The sequence below is a fragment of the Chelonoidis abingdonii genome, chromosome 7, assembly GCF_003597395.2.
Source record: "Chelonoidis abingdonii isolate Lonesome George chromosome 7, CheloAbing_2.0, whole genome shotgun sequence".
NCBI lineage: Eukaryota > Metazoa > Chordata > Testudines > Testudinidae > Chelonoidis > Chelonoidis abingdonii.
The window spans coordinates 58,266,515-58,290,499 of NC_133775.1; the positions used below are offsets into that span (position 1 = coordinate 58,266,515).

Genomic DNA, 23,985 nt, shown 5'->3' on the forward strand with positions numbered 1-23,985 from the left:
GAGCCAGGATGCAGAAGGGTCCCAGGTAGCTTTAAGCCACCTCTGTGCGCTCAGTGTCCTGGGACCATGCAGAGACTGGCCTAGCACCCAGTGTAAGTTAGAGCCACCCTGTTCTCTGCTTTCCACGTCGCACACTGGGCCACGGGAAGCAGAGAATAGCCGTGGTGTAGTGCACTCCTTATAAGAGATGGGATCAGCCTGAATGACGTGCTTGAGAAGGGGTAGATACTGGGGCTTGTATGATGGGAGCCATGTAGTTTAGACTCTACCATGGATGGCCTACCCACACTCTCCAAACTAGAAGACTTAAGGTTTTCTCTCTTGTGCCCCCCCCCCCACTCAAAGATCCACGTAGGAGAGGCCTGATCCCCTCCCAAGGGCAGCTGCAGAGCCAGGGTTCTCAAGCTAACCATCCTCTGTTTTTGTCAGGACAGTAGTGAGGCAGCAGAAGGAGCAGGCCCCTGGGATGAAGAGGTCACCAAGTGGTGGGGGGAATGGAGCTCCTGGTCCACATGCTCCCGTACCTGCGGGGGAGGAGTGATGTCCCGGGAGAGGCACTGCTTGCGGCAAAGGTAAGCAATAGAGCAGCACCAGCTAACGCCAGGCTCATGGACACTCATGAAACCTTTACCGATAAGATGTCCAGATGCCGGATGCACCAGTGCGGGTGTGGGGAGGCAACACCCAGCTAAGAGTATCTCTCCTTTCCTGTAGAGCCTTTCACGTGTCCTGAACGATTCCAAGCTCTAGAAAGCAGAATTGATATTTCTGTGTTTGCCAAAAGCCACCAGGTATTCGACATTGCAGGAAAAACTGGATATTTATGGATCTGGAACAGAGCTGCAGCTGGGCACTTAACAGGCTCCTCTGTTCCCTACAGCCTACCTGCAGCCAGACTCAGTCTTTCTTACTGGCTGCAGGGAGGGGTGACCCAAAGTGCATCCTTCTCCCTCCTCCCGCACCCCTCTCATGGTGATCCGCTGCCTTTCGAGTAGTGCAGCAGTATTAGCTCTGTATCTGAAATGTTTCAAATTCTAGTGTGGTGGCCCCCATTTTGGTTGTGACTGGGTACTGAGCAGAGATTTCAGAGCTAAAAGCACGAGCTTCTGCTGGAGGTGAAAGATGCTTGGAACTGTAATAGACTCACATCCTCTATGATGCAGGCACAAAGGAGACTCCTGGGTTACACTAGGCAATTGTGCTCTGCAATGTACATATTTTGAAATAATGAAGCACGCTGGGCCAGGCAGCTGGGTCATTTTTCTTGTCTTCTTTGTCTCTTTGCACCTGGCCGCTGTAGAGGACGGGGTATATTGCACATGTGGTGTATGTTGCTCAGAAAGCGGGTAGAAAAGTAAAGTGCCCTGCTTTGACAGTCAGCGGGCTGTGAAATGTGCAGAATTTACACTAATTTGGTAATTCTGTAAGGACCATCTTCAGCCCTGGCATAAGCAGGTGCAACTCATATTGGCCTAGCGGGGAGTTGCACCCACTTACAGGTGAGGGCATTGGCGATGGTGGGCCTTAGGTAGCTGCCTTTATCTCACAACTCCCTGTCTGTTGCTTTTATTGCTATGCCCCCCCATCTCCCTGCCAAGTGCCTTCAGCAGGTAAGCGCCACTTCTTGGCAAACCCACCATGGCAGTGCCAGTTACACTGTGCTAGAGCCACTTACACTGAGCTGCCCTCCATACGCAACTTACTCTGGTGCTTCTGACACTGCCCAGTTAGTCCTGGAGCATTGGGCCCAGTCACGTCTCTGGGACTTCCTCTTCTTTTCCATTGTGTGCCCTCTCTCACTCATCTCTTTTGTTTTCCCAGAATATCCCCCCCACCCCCCATTCCCTCACGCCACAGCAGCTGATGGCCTGTGGCACTTGCCAGTGAACTCCGGCTGCTCTCTCTCAGCCCGGCTATATTGCTCGTGCCTGTCAAATCTGCCACCGAGGGCAGCGCAGGGGACTGGAGCGGAAGCCCCTACCTCCACTAAAGAGATGAATGAGACCCCTGGAGAGGCATCGCTTTAACCTGCTACTCCAGACTCCCTGGATGCTAATGAGAGCTGGCATCTGAGAGTGCAGAGCGCTCACTGTGCCTGCCCCTCTCCTCTGCTCCTTTCCATTCTGCATGAACACACTTCTAAGCAGAGGAAGCCCAGGCATGGCCCCCTCCCTCTTTCCTTCCTTCAAAACTGAAAAAAAAAACCGTTCTTTTATGTGGGCTGGCTGGCTGGCTGCATAATTAGGATCCGGATGTGCCGAGGTGCCTTCCATCTGGAGATGGCCGTGATTCTCAGATAACCTCGCCACTAACAAGGCATGCCAGTGTCTGTGTCTCTCCTCTGCCCAGTGAGCATAAATACTGCCATCATGGGAGAAAGATGGGGAAAGGGGGCCTGAGTGCCCTCAAAGTGTTCCCTGTGCCCTCCTAGCTAGAGTTCTTGGTCCTCCAGGTCTGATCCAAAACCCACTGAATCTTTCCACTGACATCAGTGGGCTTTAGAACCAGCCTCCTGTGATTCACAGCCAGGGAATTTGCTGCAGAATCTACCCCTCACGGCAGGGCTTTGCTCCAGAATTCAAGCTTGCAAAAACAAAAACAAAAAACAAAAACAAAAATTTAGAAAGCTTTCTGTGGCTGCAAAGAAAACCTTCCAAGCCTCAGCCAAGTGTACACAGTGCTGAGATATCTGCCTGAGTCTGCAGACCACCTGAAATAATGCTGCCCTGTTTCGTCCCAAGGGGATGATAACTGTGAAGTCTCAGGCTACAAACTTTGTTTCCACCAGCACTCTGCAGAGTGAGCCAATATGCTTATTCCATGGTCTCAAACTGCACCCCCAGCTACCAGAAGATTGTCCCCTTCTCAACTGTCGAGAACTCCAGCTCCCCCCGACAATGTCTGCTACAGGCCAGGACGAAGGCACACTGGGAAATTTGCACAGTGTTTGGATTATTTTGACATCACAAGCACCAAATTCACGCAGCCATTTCTAGGTAACTGCCAGGCAACAGATTGTGCCATCACTGCACAATGGCCCAGCGAATGCTGAAACTAACCGACTTGGTCACAGTGCTTCTGTTTCATTAGAGTCTGTCAGGAGCATAGGATTTGCTCAGGAAAGGAGCTGAGTGTTGCTTTTCGAGTGGGGTATCCTATCTCTGGCAGTGGCTAAAACTGAGGGCAAAAAACCAAAACAACCCCCAGGGTGTACCACTGTACGGAGCTATCCCTGCAGGAAGATTTCCCTGCTATGCCCCAACAGGTGAGATTTGTTAACCTTATCATTATTTTAGCAAATGCAGTTGGCAGTCATCAATCGACGTAGCTAACTTGCTCCAGGCATTCTTACTCTGGGAGATGCAAGCAGGTCTCAGAAGATTGCAAATGTGACACTGTGGAGGTCCGCTGTTGGGGTTCACCCCTCTCTGGAGCAGCTGGGGGCCAGGCCGCCTCACTACTTGGGGCAACAACAGCAGCTAAGGGCTCAGACCCTCAAGCAGGGGCTGAGCAGCCAGTTCAGTCTATTAAGCCCAGGCCCTGGGTCAGGGCGGGACAACAAACAAGGGTTCAGGGGCTCAGGCCCTCAGGCAGGGGCTGAGCAAACAGTTCTGCAAGGTTAGAAGCCCAGGCTCCTGGGCCTGAGCTTCGGAGCGAAGGGGGAGACTGCCACTCGTGAGTGAGGTGGCAGGGGGGACGCAAGTCCGCCCACTCCTCTGCGTCCCAGTCCAGGGCCCAACAGTGGCAGGCAGCCTGCTGCTGTGTCAGTGGGGATCCTGGCCACAACACACCGACGTTGGCTCTGGTTGTGCTGCAGCCAGACTAGGGTCGGCTGCCCCCAGACTACTTCCAGACTCCCCCTCGGGGCTTACCTGGATCCTGGGGTCATCCTCCACAGGGTCCAGGTGCATGGGTTCGTCCTGGCCAGGGCTGGGTGGTAGGTCCGGCAACTCCTCTGGAAAGTCGGCCCAGGGTAGCTCCGGCGGCTCCTCCGGGTAGCAGGCACGGGGGAGCTCCAGCGGCTCTTCCGGGTAGCAGGCGCGGGGGAGCTCCAGCGGCTCTTCTGGGTAGCAGGCGCGGGGGAGCTCCGGAAGCTCCTCTAGGTAGCGGGCACGGGGGAGCTCGGGCCACTCTGGGCGGCTACCCTGGGTCGCAGGAGTCTCCCTGACCCTTTGCTCTGCCCAGTCTGGCCTCTGGCTGGGCTCTTCATCCTCTGGGGCGGCTGGGAGCCAGGCCGCCTCACTACAGACACCCACTGTTTTAGTTGACTCAGAGAGGATTGAACCAGGGATAGCATAAAATGCCACGGCTTGAGCTAGGATCAGGCCTCTATAGTGAGGGCTCTAACAGCTCCATATCCTCTGTAGATCAGGCACGGAGGGGTACCTGTAACACACTCACCAGTGGCTTATACAAACACTCTTTCTTTCTTTATGACTACATGGGAGAAGAGCCCAGCATCTTTTTGCTCCAGTAACATGGCACAGCTGGCACTGTAGTAGCAACGTGCTATATAGAACGAGTTTCACAAAACTTCTGCCCAGACTCTTCCCAGGCCCCTCTAGTTCTTTGCCATCCTGAGCAGACTCAATATATTGGTGGTTGGCTTCCAAAAGCATCCTGCCACTCAATCTGCCTGGCAGCGACTGGGTGGTGGTTGTACATAAAGACAAGTCTGTACCATGCCCTTACAAGGTATGTCTACACAGCAACAAAAAGCCCACTGTTGTCCGGCAGGGCTCAGGGGAAGGGGTTGTTTCATTCAGTGTAGGCTTCCAGGATCAGACTGGAGCTGAGTTCTGGGACCATCCCACCTCGCAAGGTCCTAGAACCCAGGCTTCCGCCCAAGCCCAGATGTCTACACTGCAGTGAAACAGCCCCTCAGCCCAAGCCCTGCAAGCCCAAGTTGGCTGACACAGGCCAGCTGTGGGTGTCTAATTGTGTGGACATACCCAAAGTGACAAGTGTCTGAGTCAGCCCAATCACGGGTGCTACGGAAATCCACTCTTTTTAAAATCCCAGACATAGTGTTTGACTTGCTTGTTATTTGCCGTGGGAATCGGGTTAGCTGTTTTACAGGAGATTCCGCTGCTGTGTATTTCCTTGCCGCTCTGACACGAACCTGAACCAAAAAATTGCAACAGTTCCCTCCAGCCAAAATAAAATAAAATTGTGTGGGGGTTGATCGTAACGTTTGGATGAAATTCATACGTTTTGTTCTGCTTTAGACTTTATCATATAAAATATTAAAAAATTGAAGAAGTCACTTTGAAACAGAAAATTGAAACATTACACTCACAAAGCCGTTCATCTGGACTTTATTGGAATGCTCCAGTCCCATAAAAACAAGATGTTGTTGAAGTCAACACATTTCCACAAAACATGGTGGCATTGACAAAACGGCATTATCCGTGTGTGGAATGTTTCAAACAGCTCTAATTCGTATTATTGCCAATAATCATTTTGGTGTACAGTAGTACCCAGAGACCACTAGAGTCAGGGCTCCACTGTACATACACTCAATAACAGACTGTTCCTGCCCCAAAGAGTCTGAACAGGCAGGAGAGGAAAGTGAGAGGAAGTGATTTGCCCAGCATCATACAGCAGGGCAGTAGCAGAGTCAGGAATAGTTCTAACACTAGTGCTATGCACCGGATCACACTGTCTGTCATGGCCCTGGTAAAGCTCCCCTGCCAAACACTCACCACTGCAGCCTGATTCTTTAATGGGGGAATTAACTAACACCCCCCCACCCTTGTAACACAGATTGCCCAGGGATTAGAAGATGCAGCAGCTCAAGCAGCTGGTGCATGTGAAGCAGTGATTTCTCAATTAAAACCAGGAGTATTGATTAACCAGGTTCGGTTTATGCATATGAAGTCAGCTCCCCTGCCGCCTGAAAGCGTGGGTTGCCGGGCCTGAAGCTACTGCTGATTCAACTTTAGATACCTTTAATATTACAACACCCAGCTGCTGTGTTTGGGTCCCATGCACTGACCCGTGTGCTTTTAAACTTCCCTTGGTCTGGGTAGGCTCCAGCCTCTCTCTTTCTTTGGCCTCTGGCACATTTCCTGAGCACAGACTCTGCCTGTTAGCCACTCAGGGAAGAGTGACCAGTAGGCCCCCAGGACCAGTGCTGACCTCCCAAGATATCCAAGTTGCTTAAGCATATCCTTTCACAGAGCTTCAACTTTGCAGCCACTCTGGTTTACTGTTTACCTCTTCAGAGACAAATGATAGCATGTAACTCACAGAATAAAACACCTAAACGTCCTTCCCTGCCTCAGTGTCCTCACTGCTCTTGAGCATTCTTCAGGCCTAGGTCAAACTCTATTAAGAAATCTAGGATCCTTCCTCTCCTCTTTCCTTCCTGCACAAGGCTTCTCCTCTCACTCCTGCTTCTGGTCTTGTCTCCCTCTTCCCAAAATGGCTAGCAGCGACAGCACTTCTCTTTCATAACTTCCAGTCCCCTTTGTCAGTCTGCTTCATCAGGTGAGCAAAGTCCCACACCTGGTGATACATAGCTTAGTAACCAACCCACCTGGGCAGCCTAGTTCTTCTGTGTGGCAGCCAGCGCTTTGTCCAAGGGAGCTGCCATGTGAATAGAGGACTATCAAGGTTTAATGACCTGCCATTGTTAACCCTGTGCCACTAGCCCTTGGAATTTCATCCTAAGATGGAGGTAAAAGACAAAAAAGAGAGCAGACAAGCCCCACATTCAACATGGAGTCCGAGGTCTGATAGAGCTACACACAGAGAGTCCCCACTATCAAACAGAATTCATAAGTTAACATCGATTCCTCAAACTGTCACACACTGTCTCATCAGTCATTCTACCTGGACAGAGGGCGAGAAAACGGCATAGTCTGGAGGAAGGTGGCAGTTCTCTGATGCTGCCATTCTGTCTAATCTACTATCCCCGCTGCTATCACTAAATGAGAGCATCCCACCCTAAAACTGGGGCCATTGGAAATACATTTTTTACGCACTGTTACATAGTCTGTGGGTGACAACCTGGATGCAAAACCGGCTGTTCTAATACACACTTCTGTCAAATTATTGCCTGACTTCTGCTTCTCTGTGCTAAGCTACAGGCCCCACCTGTCTTACAGCCTCTGTGTTTTAGCATCTCATAGTCCTCCAAACCCACTGGTCACTCCTCCCACAGCGTAGTTCTTCTCTGCCTTGCAGGCTCCACCTATCCCAGGGCACAAACAGCACCATGTGTGGGGGCCAATCCAAGCACTACCAGCTGTGCCAGCAACAGGTAAGAACCACTCACAGGGCTGTCCATTTACTCCTAGGGAAATGACATGGCCTCAGTGGGTGCTCACAGGGCTGCTGTGCCGGTGCAAGCCTGTTGGCTGTGCCTGAGATTTGGCACGGCAATGGCAAGCAGATGAAGGGTCTGAGCGGGACATACAGTGACGTGGACACAGGTCGCTCCAGAATTGAGATAGTCACAGGTGTGACTAAAGCTCTCTGGTTTATAGATAAGAACAAGGCTAACACTGAGAACAGCAGCAATCTTGACTCAATGCCGCTAGCCCCGGTGAAACACTGATGGGCATTTTATTAATATTAATACAGCAATAAGAAGAATATTTAGCTCCTTCCATCCATAGATCTCAGAATGCTTTACACAGGAGGTCAGTATCCTCATTTTACAGATGGGGAAACTGAGGCACGGAGACGGTAGTGATTTGCCCAAGGTCAGCCAGCAAAGTGGTGACAGAGCCAGGAACTGAATCCAAGTCTCCTGAGGCCCAGTCCACTGCCCTATCCACTAGAGGAGTCAGCAAGGAGTAAAACTGTCACAGCAAACCTCATCTGAGGATCTCAAAGTGCTTTACAATTATCTCCATTTTACAGAGGAGAAAAGTGACTTGCTGAAGCTCCTAGAGCAAGCCAGTGGCAGAGGGGAATGGAACCAAGGAGTCCTGACTCTCAGCCTCTGCTCTGTTCACAAGATCCACTAGCCCCTTTTGTAACATGCCATCCAGGTGTCTGCCCACAGCTTTGAGAGGAGAAGGGTCTGCAGGCTGTACTAACATCATGTGGAGCTTTCTTGCATTGCTCTACCAGTGGATCCTAGCCTTGACCTAAGGGGCCACGCTGCTCTGGGACAAGAGAGGAATTCCGATCCCTTGGAAGTTTTCCTTTTCCATAGTGGGCTGGTTTTGATCTAGGAGGCTAATGTTAGCTTTGATTTCTCTGCAGCCTTGCCCAGCCAACACAGCCAGCTTCAAACAACAGCAGTGTGCCGCCTTCAATGCCAAGGCCTTTGGGAAGCACTATTATCACTGGACGCCTCTCTACCCAGGTCTGTCCATGGCCGACCAGCTCAGCATGAGAGATGGGGGAGGGGAAGTACCTGGGGAAACCTGGTCAATGGGAGTGGGAGAAGGAGAGTTTCCTTCAGGGGTGAGTGGGTGCGTAAGCTTTCTGCGTCTCCGGGGGCAGCATCAGGGGATTGGTACGCCTGCCAGGTGAAGTGGTTGGCAACCTGACTTGTGGTTGCGCAACTTCGAGCTTGACTGTTCAGACCTGCTGGGCGAGGATCCAGCAAGTTAACAGGCAGTCTGTATCTCAGGCCTCCAAGGCCTGTGTAACAGTCTGTGGCTCAGGCCTTCTAAGATGAGGGCTGAGCACTTAAACAGTCTTGGGCTCCGGCCACTTTGTTGAGGGCCGAAGAAACAAACAGATCCTATTTCCGGCCTTCTGGCTTAAAGGTTAGTGCACATCCAGCCCTGTGTATGGGGTCGTGTGTAGGGGTAGCCAGGCCTTCCCTACTCCACAGGGTCCCAGGGCCCTAGAAGTGACAGGCAGTCCTGCCCCTGGGCCAGCAGGGAAATGTGCGTCGCTGCCTTGCTTCTCAGCAGCACAACAGGACCAAAGTTGTGTCTCCCTGAGCTACTTCCTACTAGCTCCTGGAGGCACTGCTCCATCGCCGCTGGGACCAGGCTCTCCGTCTCGCGGCTCTTCCTCCACTCTCGTCTCGGGGTCCTCTGGCTCCTGGGGCCCTGGGTTGCCTTTTCTCCCCACTGCTGGTCGCGGGCTCAGCTGAAGGCTCAGCTCCCCAGGGGGGACGTCTCCTTCCTTCCCAGATCAGGGCCCAACTGAACTGCAGGGCCCTGCTTTTATATTTCCTGCCCTGCCCCTGCCCTTCCTGTGGAGGGGATGGGGTTAGCTGCGCCCCCCAGGATGAATTGACGCCCTCTGCACTGGAAGGAGGCCACTGTGCTCACTACTGGGTGTCTCCGTTTAGTCTCTCTGTAGGAATTCTCCTGCTTGGCAGCTGCCTGTTCTCTGTGGTGCAGGCATTTCTCTCCGCCCCTTTCAAGAGCCAGCCCTGCATTCTCTTTGCCTTCCCTATCCCTGGTTCAGCGCAGTCTCCTGCTTTGGCTGCTGCCTAAATATGGATATAGAGCCCTAGTGATCTCAGGTGCCTCCGTTTTCAAGTGCCCAACTTGAGACACCATAAAGGGGCCTGGCTTTCCAAGGGTGGGTGTTCAGCACCTCACTCCAGGTTCCCCTGAAATCACCCATCAGTTTTGAACATCTTGGCCTAGGTGCTTAACTCCAGTCACCCATGTTTGAAAATGTTGGTGGTAAGGGTGGTGGAAGCTACTGAATCACGAGCCCTGGAGTCCTCCATTTATCCAGCAGGGCCAGCAACAGTGTAAGCTCCCACGCAGGCTGTAAGTTGTGGGGGGGATTCAGTCTCCAGGCCCATTCAGCCAGCTGATTTTGCCTACAGCACTGCTGGTTGTAGTGGCGGGTTTTATAAGCTGAACACCAGTCCACTTCCTAGGAGTGGAGAGAAACCATCAAATCGTTTCACCTAAGCCACCAAAGGGACTCTTAAGTGGTGATGACATTCCATTGATATTGACCAGGGTAGCTGTAAACCAGTGACCTAAAGGAGAAGACTGTCTCACTGTCAGTCCTGGAGCCATCCTGTGCCCCTGCTGTTCTGCCCATTGCCGTCTCACCTCTCTCCCTTTAGATGACTACACCAGTATCTCCAACAAGCCTTGTGACCTCCAGTGCACCACCAGGAGTGGAGAGAGACAGTTGATGGCCCGAGCACAGGACGGCACATCCTGCAAAGACAGGACGTACCAGGGGGTCTGCATCAATGGCAAGTGTGAGGTGAGGCACTGGGAGGAAGGGCCATGAATTGGGGGCTGAGGGCTTGGTTTTAAATCATTGTCCTCAAGCACCACAAGTATGGGCAGTAAAGTGAAACTGAACAGCTGCTATAGGGTTCTTGTAAATGTCACACCAATACCTGTGTAGAATAGAGCAGCCAGGTTTGGGCTGGGGAGATCATTATGTGCAGCCATGTACTTGGATACATTCTCCCTTGAGCCTGGAGAAAAGCAGGTTTTGAAGGATCACCCAGCAGTGCAAGAAGTTTTACTCTGTTAGCGAAGGCCCCCTCTCGTTGCAATGGTACTTTTTATTTTTAAAACCTCAAGGCTCCATAGGACAGTGATTTGACAGGTTGGCATTGCCACTGCTGGATGTGCTGCCTCCTGGAGATGGTCATTCTCAAAATGACATTGCCCCACTATAAACAGCTGCCTGCTGGCTCAGCAAGGCCATTCTTGGATGCAGACCTTTCTGGAGGAAGGACATTCCAAACCAATGTCCCAGCAAGCTGGGTCAGTTCAACGTTAAGTGCATTATGAGCTAAAACAGCCCCTCACTCCTGCCTCAGAGTTCTTACTTCTGGGTGTCCTAGACATGTAAACTCTCACTCCAGGGATTTCCCCCAGTTTAGAATCTCACCTACCCAGTAAGTCTGTGGTGGACACCCCTGGCTCCAGAGCAGGATTGAAGACCTTTTCTTTTGTATTCCTTGCAGCCGGTTGGGTGCGACGGGAGTCTCTACTCATCCCGGACGATGGACAGATGCAGGGTGTGCGGAGGGGACGGCAGCACTTGCTACCGGGTCTCAGGCAGCTTCCGAAAGGGGATCTCACAGTTAGGTACACCCTGTTAAGTGATGCCCATCAAACGATTTCACATGTTGATTCTTGTTAACACGGACTGCCAACTAGGGCAGAGTCTGAACGTCCCAGCTGAAGGAGCTGAATAATACCTTGCCTTTCTTTCCCCATGTAAACCAAAATGATGGTATTTTGTCTATTCAGCTTAATCAGCAGAGGAAATGGTTTGGTTTGCTGTATGATAAGTTAGTGAGATTTTCCTCCATCTCTTTATGACGTAAAGCAGCTGGGGTCCTCTATATGTCTATTGATCTCAGCATCTTGCCCAAGCCAGATGATGTTAGCAGTTCAACGCACTTTCTTTTATCTCGCTCTGAGTTGATTTTGCATTTGGATGTTAATTTTGTACGAGGAGGGCAGGGCTGGCCCACAACATTTTGGCACCTGAGGCGGGGAGCTCCAATGATGCCTCTATGTCCCCTTGCTTGGGGCAAAACTTTGAAAGGTCTCAATTCTGCCTTCTTTCTGTTCTACTCTCCTCATGGAACAGCTCTGCTACCTACCCCAATAAAGGAGAACTAACAACTTAAAATGACTTGTTCAAAAATTTTAAGTAACACTTAACTTTCAAACGCCTGAACAGCAAATGTAACTTTTCTTGTCTGCATAGTAAACACTGGCATTTTTATTTGTTTGAATAATCAAAGTGGTGCTTTCTGTGCTTTCTTGGCTGCAAAAATTTGGACTGCTTCCTGCTGAAGGTCCACAGTCTGGGCCAGCTCATGCTCTATTGAGATGGTTGCAAGGCCAACCAGCCTTTCCTGTGTCCTTGTGGAGCATAGATGTGGTTTTATTAACTTCAGCTTGAAGAAGCTGCGTTCTCCACTGGCAACTGTTACAGGAAGTGTTAGAAGTATGCGCAGAGCGACAAAAGCATGTGGAAAGAGAGTGGTCATCTTATTTGTGCACATATATTCCAGAACAGCCTTTGGAGTTGATCTTGCTGAAATGTATCTTGAAAGAGCTTTCAGTTCATCACCTAAATTACTCACATCAATATTGCGCATGTCGTCATGTGTCAACACTGTCTCTAGTGCCCTGCATTGCTGGTGTAGGCCTTCTTCAGGTATAGTGAGGTGTTTTGGAATATCATACAACATCCCAAATATACTGCTGTGTTTCTTGAGCTGCATTAAACATCCTTCAATTGACTGTATTGCACCATCTAGCACCTGGTTAAAGAATTCAACTTTGAATTGTTGTTTGGGGTCTCTTATGGGATTATCCTGTGCCTCATAATCAAAATGTCTTCTTCTTCGGTGACTCTTGTATTCTTGAATGGGTGGGAAAATAGCTTCAGTGTGAAGTTCCTCTGCCAACTTCTGTGCACTCTTTAGAACATTTTGAAATCCCTCATCTGACCAGTAAGACTGTAGGTATGACTTTGCTTTGTCCAGTTGTTCCATTGCTCCAGATATATCAAGGTCAACAACTTGGAGTCTCTTGGTTACAACATTTATTTCAAACAGTATGCCATGCCACAACACTAAACCACACAGAAATTTGAAGTTATGTATGTTTCTGGTGATTCCACTCCCCTCTGCCACTCATAGACTCATAGACTCATAGGTCAGAAGGGACCAATATGATCATCTAGTCTGACCTCCTGCACAAGGCAGGCCACAGAACCCTACCCATCCACTTTTATAACAACCCCTAACCCATGACTGAGTTATTGAACCTTGCCTATTTTCATGAGTGGCTGAGAGAAAAATCACTCCAGATCTTTGAGAACAGAAAAAATTCAACTTCCTCACGAGGGCTGAGGAGGCCCACGGGGTGTCCAGAGCTGCGTGGACTCCCTGAAGGAATATGGCATGAGACAGACAATGCTTAAGGCTCAGAGAAGTGCGCTCCAGGAGGTGGAGGGTGCCTGACCCATGAGAGAAAGTGGCCCCCGAGAAGAAGCTGTCTCACTGAAAGGGGCACCCCCCACAGACCACTGCTTCTTTCGGGAGCCATCATGGGCATGATCTGTGAGTCCAGTGACATCATCATTACAACCATCCCAAATATCTGCTGCTGTGTTCCTGTGAGCTGCTTTGAAATTCTTCAACTGACTGTATTGCACAATCTAGCACCTGGTTAAAAGAATTCAGTTTGAATGTTGTTTGGGGTCTGTTGCCTATGGGAATTATCCTGTGCCTCTCGTAATCAAAATGCCTTCTTCTTCAAAAGACTCTTGTATTCTTGAAGGGTGGGAAAATAGCTTCAGTGTGAATGAAGTTGATCTCTGCCAACTTCTATGGCTCTTCAGAACATTTTGAAAAATCCCTCATCTGACTGGTAAGACGTAGGTTGACTTTGCTTTGCTCCAGTACATTTGGCCAGATATATCAAGGTCAATCACCTTTGAGTCTCTTGCTTTACAACATTTCATATTTCAAACAGTATTCATGCCACAACACACTAAGCCACACAGAAAATTTGAAGTCTGTAATGCTTCTGGTGATTCCATTTCCCTCGGCCACTGTTCTCCACAAAACAGTTCCTGTCATAGCATATCCTCCATAATGGAAACTATGGCATCATCTATGATCCTCCAAGTTTGGTGTTGTCATGAAGGGGACTGTTCTTTAACTGTTTTCTGAAAGATACCTATGTGTGGGTGCCTCAGTTTCTTGTGACCCTCTGTCGCCTAGCAACTAATGGCCCAAGCTTCTTTTGCCCCTGCAAGGGATGCTATGAAATCCTCAAAAATTGTGGTTTGATAGACCTCAACGCTGTCAGACAATCCACCAGCAAGCGCGACCCATGGTACCCCACGCCTGCCCAGCGAGGGAAGGCGAAAACCTTCAGGGCCTCTTGCCAATCCCGCCCTGCGAGGAAAATTCCTTCCTGACCCCAAATATGTACGATCAGCTAACCGCTGCAGCATTGTGGCAAGACTCACCAGCCAGCAGCCAAGAAGAATTACTCTGCAGTAACTCAGTTCCCATCCAATCCGAACATCCAACCTCACAGACCAGGTTAGCCAGACTTATCATTCCAGGCCTCCTCCGCATTTAAATCCACAAGTTCCTCCGTCCAATCCACTTCCCTAACTAATTTCCTTAACTCTTTAAAATTAGCCCTCGAGAAGTCGAAAACCCTAATCCCAGATCTACATTTGTTTATCCTTCCATCTAGTTTGAACCGTTCCTGTCATAGCATTATCTTCCATAATGGCAACTATGGCATCATCTGTCTTCCCAATCTGGTGTTTGATAGGCTTTATCGCCTCACCTTGACTTTCCCATTATGTGGCACTCAGTAGTTTCATTGTCAGAGAGGACGTTCCCCGATGTTGCGTCAAAATTTGCCATCGATGAGTTAATGCAGAGAAAAATACATAGATGCTTTGAATTACATTAAAAAATCCAGCATCCTCACTAGAAGCTGATGCTGCATCACCGACCACGAAGTTCAATGAATGAGAACTGCATGGGACAAAAAAAAACTCGAGGGTTTAACTCTCGGATCCATGTCTGCACTCCTCTGTTCTTTCCTCTCATGTTGGCACCATTATTGTAGCCCTGACCTCTCATGTCAGCTATCACAATTCCCATATCTTCCAGCTTTTTAAGAAGCACATTTGTCATACCAGGTCTTGTAGTATCAATGTCAGTAAAGTCCAGAAAATGCTCTCTGACAGTCACTGTTGCAGGGACATTTTCACTAGGTTCTGTTGTTACAAAACGCACCATTAAAGTCATTTGTTCCATATAGCTGATGTCAGGTGTGCGGTCCAGAATATCTGCCACAATCTTCTGCTTGACTTTTGTTGCCAGTAACTGTATGATTTCATTTTGAATTGTTTTTCCAAGGTAGTGGTGTGTGTACATTTCTTGGGTGGTGACTCTTCTCAGATACACCTGGAGTACAGCATCAAACTCAGCCATCAGCTCTACAATTTTAAGGAAGTTTCCGTTGTTTGGCACATACAGCTGACCTGAAGTGCCATGCAGTGCTAGGTTTTGGGTAGCAAGCATTCTCACAATGGAAATGAGCCTTTTCAGAACATTTTGCCAGTGAAGAGACTCTGATGCAATCTTCTCTTGATGCTGATCATCTATGGTGGCCTTTAACCTTAATCTCATCTCAAGCTCTTTCCACCTATGGAATGCTCTCTAGTGATTTGCTGCCTTCTCATGGCATATCAGATTTCTAGCCAGATTTTTCCAGGTCTTTTTTCCTGTAGAACCCAATATGGCTGGAACATTAGACTGGAAGAGTTTGCAACAAAAATAGTATGCAGCATTCTGGGGTTTTGAGTATATAAGCCATAGCCTCTCCACTTTGTCACCACTACTGTCATGCCAATAATGTGTTGGATGGAAACTTCTACTTTCATTGTCTTTGGGGAACATGAAGTTTTTCACTTGCTGTGGCCCATGCAGTACAAGGAAGTCCCTTAGGCTACTGCTCAAGTGGGTCCACAGTCCTGGATCATCTAGATTTAAGAAACTAAACTCATCATCAGCTGTTTCTTGCACCTCCACCACCCTCTTCTTTGATCTATACTTTTCTTCAGGAATGTGCATGGCTACATCAATTTGAGATGGAGATATGGCTGCTGCAGTAGCTGCTAGGTCACCTGGACTCTGACTAACTGGAAGATCAGGCATCTCCTCACCACTCACATCCTCACTGGGGCCAGAAGGCAAACTACGAACATTTGTGTCTATGTAGCTCAGGAGCTCTCCTTCCTGCTTAGATAGAAAAGCTTCCTTTGCTTTCTTTCTTTTTCTGAATGCTGCCCCAGAGGGACGTTTTCTTCTTTCACTCATGACTGCTGTTCTGTGCCAGCTATAGTGGCTCTCAACGCTCAGCTGAAGGGGACAAATAAGCAGGCTGGTCGCAGGACCTGAGTGAGGGAAGATATCAGCATCTTAAGGGCCTAATTGGCTCCTACAACTTCAGTTGACTATTCTCCTCAAGTGGGTTCAGGGAAGCAGCAGGAAACCAGAAGCTCCCTGAGAAGCTGGTGTTAATCAGTCCAGGCTCCTGGGGGTGCTAGAGAGGTACATAAGAGGCTCCTCCTCCTCTCTCTCTCTGCAGCTCCTGCTGCTTTCTGTTATTCCCTCTCACCTTTTCTCCTGTCTGCCTGTTATGTCTCTTGTGCCCTCCTTCCTTCAGCACAGCACTCCACCATCTCTGTGCATCTTGAGCAGAGAGAATACATATGCACCAGCAGCAGACACAATTTTCTACACTCTGAGTCCTAGTGCCTGCCTCCCCCGTCTGGCACCTGAGGTGGCTGCCTCAGTTTGCCTCATGGTAAGGCCAGCCCTGGAGGAGAGTCACTACATTTGTAAATGTGTGCTGCTGTTCTTGATGACAGCAATCGTTCTCTTGTACTCTGCAGGCCGATGGGCTGCAGAGGGGATAAGTGTTCTCTGAAACGTGGTCCTCCCTCAGGCCCTATCCCCAGTCTTCCCCCCTCATAGAATGATGGGATCGTTAAGTGGTAGAGCAACACTGTGATGCACTGATAACCAGAGAATACTGATTGTAGGACATTCTGGGACACCTACCCACTCTACTTGATGGTAATTCCACTAGACTGAAGCACCCCCTATTGGATACAGCCCTGTTGTAACTGCACCCAGTGCTCTTCACAGCTCTGGCAGTTCGTTCTCCTTTTCTGTGGGAAGAGGAAAACATTGAACAAGGAGTATTTTTTATTTGTTGGCTTTCCTTTCCCAGGAAAAACTACCAGCTCTGAATAAACTCAACTCCAAAATCCACTTCATTGCTTTTAAATGTGACCTCTAGAGGATTGGGTTTATGTCCATTTGTGCTGGATAAAGAAAGCCTGAAACAGTTTTCAAAAATAAGTATTACTTTCTGGGTTGGTTTGTTTGTTTTAAAAATATCAGGATTGTCACATCTGGTCCTCCGCGCATTCTTGGGGACTCTGAGATTTATACGGTGAGCTCTCACATGTTAACTGAAGGGGCAAGGTAGAACAAGATGCGGGAGGTAATATCTTTTATTGGACCAACTTCTGTTGGTGAGAAAGACAAGCTTTTGACCTTACACAGAGCTCTTCTTCAGGTCTGGGAAACTTAATTAGGCCATGTCTACACTAGCAAACTTACAGCAGCACAGCTGCACCGCTGTAAGATCTCTCATGTAGCCGCTCTGTGCCAACGGGCGAGAGCTCTCCACTTGACATAGTTAAACCGCCCCCAATGAGCGGCGGGAGCTATGTTGGCTGGAGAAGCTCTCCCGCCGACAGAGTGCTGTGCACATAAGCGCTTATGCTGGTGAAACTTATATCACTCAGAGGGGTGGTTTTTTTCACACCCCTGAGCAACATAAGCCAACTTAAGTGGTAGTGTAGAAATAGCTTTAGAGTGTGTCAGCTAAATACGAGTGGAACAGATTGTTTAGCATGAGTAGTTAACACATATTTCAAGGGGGCCTTCAGGATGAAGTGGCCTGGTAACATCTCTCCAGTCATAGGGAGTAAAGGAAGGGGACAGGAGCAATTGTGCGGGTTGTTAGCGGATTATAGTGTGTTGTAATAAGCCATAGATCCATTGTCTCTATGGGATGAAGTGGAAGCCGGCAGTTGATTTTTAACAAAAGTGTGTCTTAGACATCTGAGTTCAAAAAGTGTTAACAACAACAACAAAACAAAAAAAGAGGCCAAAAAATGTGACTAAAACTCTTCCCCACACAATTACTCATCTTGCATTTGTTGTTATTTTTACTATTTAGATTGCAGTAGCAAAGATTCTGCTGCTGCCCATAGAGTGAGACTTATACTATCTTTTGTCTTTTGCGATACCATCATTTCACTAGGTCTCCAGTCCCTATAGAGTTTTGCATGGTAGAGAAGACCCACATTTCTAATGTCAAATACAATCTGATAAAACCCTTCTTTACCCAGCATTAAAAAATTGGCTTGTGCATTTGCTTGTAGTTTTCTCCTCCCTTTGCAGGTTACCTTTCACTCTCCTTCAAGTGGAAACTATCAGGTTGAGCAGATGAGCTCTGCAGATGATCTCTAGGTTGCTAGTTCAGATCCGACCTTGGGCAGTAGTTAGGCGTTTATCTTTTTGGGTTTGTGGATCTATTGGGTGGCATGACTCCCTCAGGCACCCAAAGCTGATACCTTCTTCCTGCCCCCGAATTTGACTTGGGACTCAGATGAACTCCTGAGGTCTGCAGCAGCTCAACCTCAACAAACCAGGCTGGGATTTTTAAAAAAAATAAAGAATTCTTGACTGTAAACAAACACACCCAAAGGGGGAGTTGGGACAAGACCCTTCTCCTGGAGCTAAAAGAATAATTCTGCAGTGTGCCCAGTATTGCAGGGCACCACCCCCTTCCTGCATGGACACAGAGCCAACTTGCTGCTGCTGGCTACTCCCATGGGAGTCCATTGACCTCTCCCAGGCCTGTCAACCCCTAATGTTAAAAAGAATGAGTCAGGCTCACCAAAAATCATGAGATTGGCTTTAAAATCCTGGGATTATGTAAAAATCATAGATGTAGCATCTTTTTATTTGCCTTCTGCTTTTTGAGCCTTTAGGATGCACCAGGGTCACATGTTGAAGCTTTCTCCACAGCCACAAGGGCTGGAAACTTACTTTCTCTTCAAGAATGAAGGCAGAGCTCATCCCATCTCCACTTGACTCCAGGAGCTGGGGCTTTAAGGACAACAATAATATCACGAGACTCATGACAAAACCATTGGGAGCGCTGCAATGCCCTCATTGAGCCACCTGTGAGGCTGGAGCAGCCTGAATCTGAGTCTCTCTCCTGCGTTGGGTTTCCCAACCCTTTATTCTGTTCCCACTCCCCAGGCTACGTGTTCATCACAAACATCCCTGCCGGCACCACGGACATTCTCATCATCGAGCGCCGGAAGACTGAGAACATCCTGGGTAAGCCGCAGAAAAGCACAGTGCGGATAGCACGTCACCACCGCCAGAAGTTGGGGCATGGGCTGTGCACCTGGAAATGGTGCACAGAGGTCAGGCCCTGACAGAAAAGGAAGGCAGGAGCAAAAGCTCAAGGGGAGCCTGCAGGAGGCCCTGTGCATGACCACAGCCAGGCTGGAGCGGGTAAAGTCACACCAGAACAGGGAAGGTGCTGGGGAGCAGCTCTAAGTGGGTGTGAGCTCCATAGAAATGGGCAGATCTGGAAACAGGAATCCCCAGCACCTTGCTGCATTGACTCCTGCCCTGCCATTTCTGACCCTCTCGGAGAGGAGAGTGCAGGAACTGTGGGGGGGAGCCAAAGGCAGCATGGCTCCAGAGTGAGTGGGAAGCAGCAGGGCGGGGCCAGCACACTGGGCAGCTGAACCAGGATTCTCAGGGAGTCCACCTGAATTCCCTGCACCCTTTCTAGCTGCACTGAGGGATTCCTCTAGAACCCCTGCCCCGTCCCTTACGTGATAACTGTACCCCTCTGGCAGGTGTTTCCATAGGAGGGATGGATACAGGCTTTAGGAAATAAACGATGGATAAGACCATCTGTGATCCTCTCTCACCTGGAACGATCCATTCAGCTTAGGGGGTCACACGCTCCTTTGTGTTGGATCTTTGCTTTCTGGATGGGTCACAGCTGGTGTGCTATTTTTGGTGCTTTCAGAAAGCAAAGGGCTGAGAGAACTGGCTGGAATGAGGCTGTTAGGGGATCACAGATAACATGACCAGCCCTGCCTCCATTGTAATTCACTTGACTAAAGCCAGGCTCACACTGCAACACAGGATCCAAACAGCCCTGAATTTGTGGGGTGAGGGTTAGAAAGTAGATCTCTGTCAGAATCGTGGGTTTCGCCCAACTTTTGAGCTAAACAAACCCAGCTCTCTGGAGGTGAAATTTCTATATATTTAGCCGCTGTGCCATTGAACCGCCATTTTTTCTTTAATGTTGCACGTTCACTCTGCCTCACACACTGCTGTGGTTTCAAGTGTTCTGGAATAGAAACATGACATACTGTAGTGTGAGCTCAGGTCACCCCCAACTTGGTATCCTGTCCCTCAGGGCAGCGACACACGGAGCACAAGACAGTGTCTCCCTCTAGGTGATTTTCCTTGGCCAAGGAGTACTTCTCCATACAAGTCAGCATGGTCTGCTCTTGGCCTCTTTTCCTTGAAGTCTGCTTGGAGTTAAGTCTCCTGTTCCTCTCCTCTGTTTACAGCACTGGCGGATGAATCTGGGCGCTTCTTCTTCAACGGGAACTCGGCCATTGACAATCCCCAGAACTTCCGGGTGGCTGGCACAGTGTTCAAGTACCGCCGCCCTTCCAACCTGCACGCGGATGGCCTGGAGTACATCATTGCCCAGGGCCCCACCAATCAGTCTCTGAATGCCATGGTACGTAAGGAGCTAAAGATCAGGGTGCTTCCCTGGCGGTCTCCTTTCTGAGCCCCAAGACCACAGGTGCCCTGCAGGCAAGGGAATTTTGAGCTTTCCCGTGGCTGGGGCTCCTGCCTCATTCCCTGTAGCAATGCCTTCTGGGAGAGGCTGAGTTGTGCCATTCCTGGGGGGTCTTTTCTGGCCATCATGGGTACATTGTCTCTTCTGTGTTCATCACAAAGCACTTACTGTCCAGGTCAGGTTTCAGGGTGTGGGTCATGTGTTTCTGATCCATGCAAATGAGCTAATAGGGTTTTTGTTTTCCCCCCAGTACTATAACTTCAATGGGAAAATGCCCCATATAACATATGACTACACTGTGCCACACGTGCCCTTGGCAGCTCTCCAAACAGCTGCCCCTGCTCTCAAGGCACCTCTCTACCTTCATCTACCAGACTCCAGCCCCAAACATCCAGCCCCAGTCCCAGCAGACTCTGGGACTGTGCATGATTTCAATGCCACTTGGCTGTCTCTCTCCCCGGACGATGTCAGTGACCGGTTCCCACCTGGAGAAGAGCACGGAGACCTGAGCTTCAACAGCCAGGACTTCTTCCAGAGTAACTCCACCACTCAGGCTGTGCCCTGGGGCTGGGAACAAAGGGAAGAGGAAGGAGAGAAGTTTGGCTTCCAGATCAGACAAGTCTACCATGCAAATGGAGCGGGCAAAGAGGAGGAGGAGGCAGCGGCAGTAGGTGGAGAAACAGATTTGGGTTTGTTTGTTTTCTTGGCTATCTCGTGGTTGGGTAACTGAGGTGCTCGTTAAGGGTGGGACTTACAGAAGCACTCAGCATTGGCCCACCTCTGCTCTCATCGAAGCCAGTGGGCACTGTACCAACTGGGTGGATGGGGGAGGTGGCGATCCAGAGGGGGAGGTTACTTTAGCCTCTATGGGCTCATTAATGCCCCTGCATTTTCCTTTAGCCCCCAGCTTAAATCAGATTTCCATCAGCACAGCCATGCCCTACAGCGTGATGAGGCCTGAGCTGCCAGAGAGCAGTGGGATTCAGGCAGCCAGGCTCCAGCTCTTCAGGAGATTGTGTCACCGGGACCCACAAAACGCTGCCTTTTGCAGGGAAATGCAGTACCTGGCTGCCAAGATGGGCTGGAAGAACTCAACCGCAAGGCTGTGGAATGAGCTGGTGGCCGGATGGCCAGAAGGGCTGCGCAAAGGGCCTGCCAATACGAACTTGCTGGAGAGCACGAAGGTCGAGGCTTATGCAGAGAGCCAGGAGGAGGCAGCTAACTACAGTATGATTACAAGTGTGCAGAACCCCTTGCCGGGTTCCAACTCAAGCCTCCACACTGCCCTCGGGAATAGCCACCCGGCAGAACCCCTTCAAGCCCCTGGCCCTGAAAGGTGAGATGCCACCGGGTTCCTGAGGGAAGACAGGATGCCGTTTATCCTGGGAGGATTGATCATCCCATTCCCATGGTAGCTTCAGGGTTCTCCATGTGGGTTTCCCCTCTCTGACTCCTCTGTTGTTATGGTGATGGGGACGGTAGAAACAAAGCCAGCAGCATGTGTCAGTCCATCTCAGACTCCCAGAACACATTCCATAGTGCCTCTGCTCCTCCACAGGGGCTTGGTCACCTCCTACATGATCATTCACTCACCAAAGTGATCCACCAGCCACAGGAGATCTTCCCATGCAACCTGATACATGCAAGCCTATGGGGGAGCAGTAAGAAAAAGAAGCAGAGCCACTGGGTTCCCTCTCCATCCCCTGGAGTACCTGGGGAAGGCTTTCACTATCCATTACTCGTCGCATCCCAAACTAATCTCATTTATGCTCCTCTCCTCTACAGCAATGAGTTTGATGTGAGCCCCCTGGGCCATGATGACATCAGCCTGGCCGACATGTACCGGTGGAAAGTCTCCGCCTATGCTCCCTGCAGCTCCACATGCACTTCAGGTAGGTTTGGTCTGGGAGACTGGATGGCTTCGCAGGACTAGGAATGAAACGTAGAGCACTTCACCTGAAGTTTCCCAGGTATAGTCCAGCCCAGCAACCAGAAGCTGTTATTATTCGAAAGTGGTTTGGTGGCCTCTGAAATAACTTGGTGTCTTCAAGCCAGTTCCTAGTGGAGAAGCATCCACATCCCTAAAGCCCCCGCATCCATTGGCACTAGTTCACACCCCTGTGGGCAATCTCAGCCGCTGGGAATGGCAAGTGAGCTCTCCTTCCCCTGTCTGGGCCAGGGCTGAGGCACATGGCTAGGGCAGGATGGTGAAAGCTTGCACTGCTGCTGCCTGTGCTGTCCTTTGTGCATGAGTCAATAGAGGAATCCATTCTCCAGGGCTGGCAAGTGCCTTTCACCAGCACTAAATCCTCTTCAAATATAAATAAAGGATCTGGCTACACCATGAACAAGGGTTAATGTATACACAGACACAGCTCCTGTACCCCAGCCAAAGGTGCATGGGAGAGAGCTGCAGGGGAAGAACCTGGGCATGTAGTATGTGATCTTATGGGTCACAGGAGCTCCTGTTTCATTGAGGAGCTATATAATTACCCTCACTGGGAAGTGGGTGAATGTTTCAGTGCTTGGGCTGAGCCTTTTAAAACTTGTAATAAGCCAACAAGAAGAACCTGATCCCAGCTGAATAGTAGATTCACACTTGGAAATAGTGACATCCCTTGATGTGAATAGCTCAAAGCTGGGCTCCAATTCTTGCCAGTTGGTTTCATGCTGGTGGGGTGACTGGAGGGGCTAAAGTATATTTGATGGGGGAAGGGAGCTGGTACATTCAAGACCTGCTAGTTTGCGGAGTACTTCTTGACACGGCTGAAGCTCCTGGAGAGTGGTGTCAGAGTAAGCGTTGATACTTCAGAAGATGGGAGCTTTATTTAAGTTTCAGCAGCCTTTTGCCTTAATGAAGAGATGCTAGGAGTAAAGGATCTGGGAAGAGGTGGGTGGAAAGCAACCCATTAGTAGCATCGGGCTGTCTTTGGCACCGGTAAACTGTGCTGTGGAGTGTCTAGTTCTGGTCTTGGCTGGTGTCCTGCTGGCCTCATCATGTGGGGCTTGATCTTTGCAGTTGTCTTCTGGATAATGATCCAGTCGAATATTTGTATTTTTATCATGGCACTAAAGGCTCAGATACATAGGTGCCATGTAATAGATGGAGCGAGTAGTGGTTTGTTGGATAGCAGGCACTAAGAGAGATTCCCGGTGCCCAGTAGGCATCAGCACCTCCTATGCCATGTGTGTCCGGTATGATGGAGTGGAAGTAGAGGAAGTGTACTGTGATGCCCTGACCCGCCCAGAACCCACTCACGAGTTCTGCACAGGGAGAGAATGCCAGCCCAGGTAAGTGACGCTATTCAAGCCTTGACATCTCTCTCAGAAAGACACCCAATCAGCCAAAGATACAGCCATAGATGGGCATGCACAGCAGGAAACTGAGCTAGGTGGGAACTGGCAAAGAATGCATAGTCAAAATAATGTATAGGATGCCAACAACCAACAGAGAAGGAGGTGCCCAATGCACACCCACGGTTTCAGGTGGGTTTGTACCCAGCACGGCTCGGCCATGCTTCCACTGTTGCTAGTTAGACTCGTGCTAGCTCCATGAGCGCCAGTGTGAGTCTGTGCACACGAGCAG

General features: G+C 49.7%; 1 protein-coding gene across 1 annotated transcript in view; it reads left to right on the forward strand.

Moving 5' to 3' along the window:
- Nucleotides 1-467: 467 nt before the first annotated feature.
- LOC116834236 (ADAMTS-like protein 2) overlaps nucleotides 468-23,985 on the forward strand; it is a 31,926-nt gene continuing 8,408 nt past the window's right edge. The window contains exons 1-11 of the mRNA XM_075068285.1: nucleotides 468-572; nucleotides 7,192-7,267; nucleotides 8,221-8,323; nucleotides 10,010-10,155; nucleotides 10,874-10,997; nucleotides 18,818-18,898; nucleotides 20,161-20,336; nucleotides 20,650-21,088; nucleotides 21,300-21,735; nucleotides 22,185-22,291; nucleotides 23,564-23,690. Coding sequence (XP_074924386.1) covers nucleotides 541-572; nucleotides 7,192-7,267; nucleotides 8,221-8,323; nucleotides 10,010-10,155; nucleotides 10,874-10,997; nucleotides 18,818-18,898; nucleotides 20,161-20,336; nucleotides 20,650-21,088; nucleotides 21,300-21,735; nucleotides 22,185-22,291; nucleotides 23,564-23,690 — 1,847 coding nt within the window. The 5' untranslated portion in view covers nucleotides 468-540. The remainder of the gene's footprint in view (nucleotides 573-7,191; nucleotides 7,268-8,220; nucleotides 8,324-10,009; nucleotides 10,156-10,873; nucleotides 10,998-18,817; nucleotides 18,899-20,160; nucleotides 20,337-20,649; nucleotides 21,089-21,299; nucleotides 21,736-22,184; nucleotides 22,292-23,563; nucleotides 23,691-23,985) is intronic.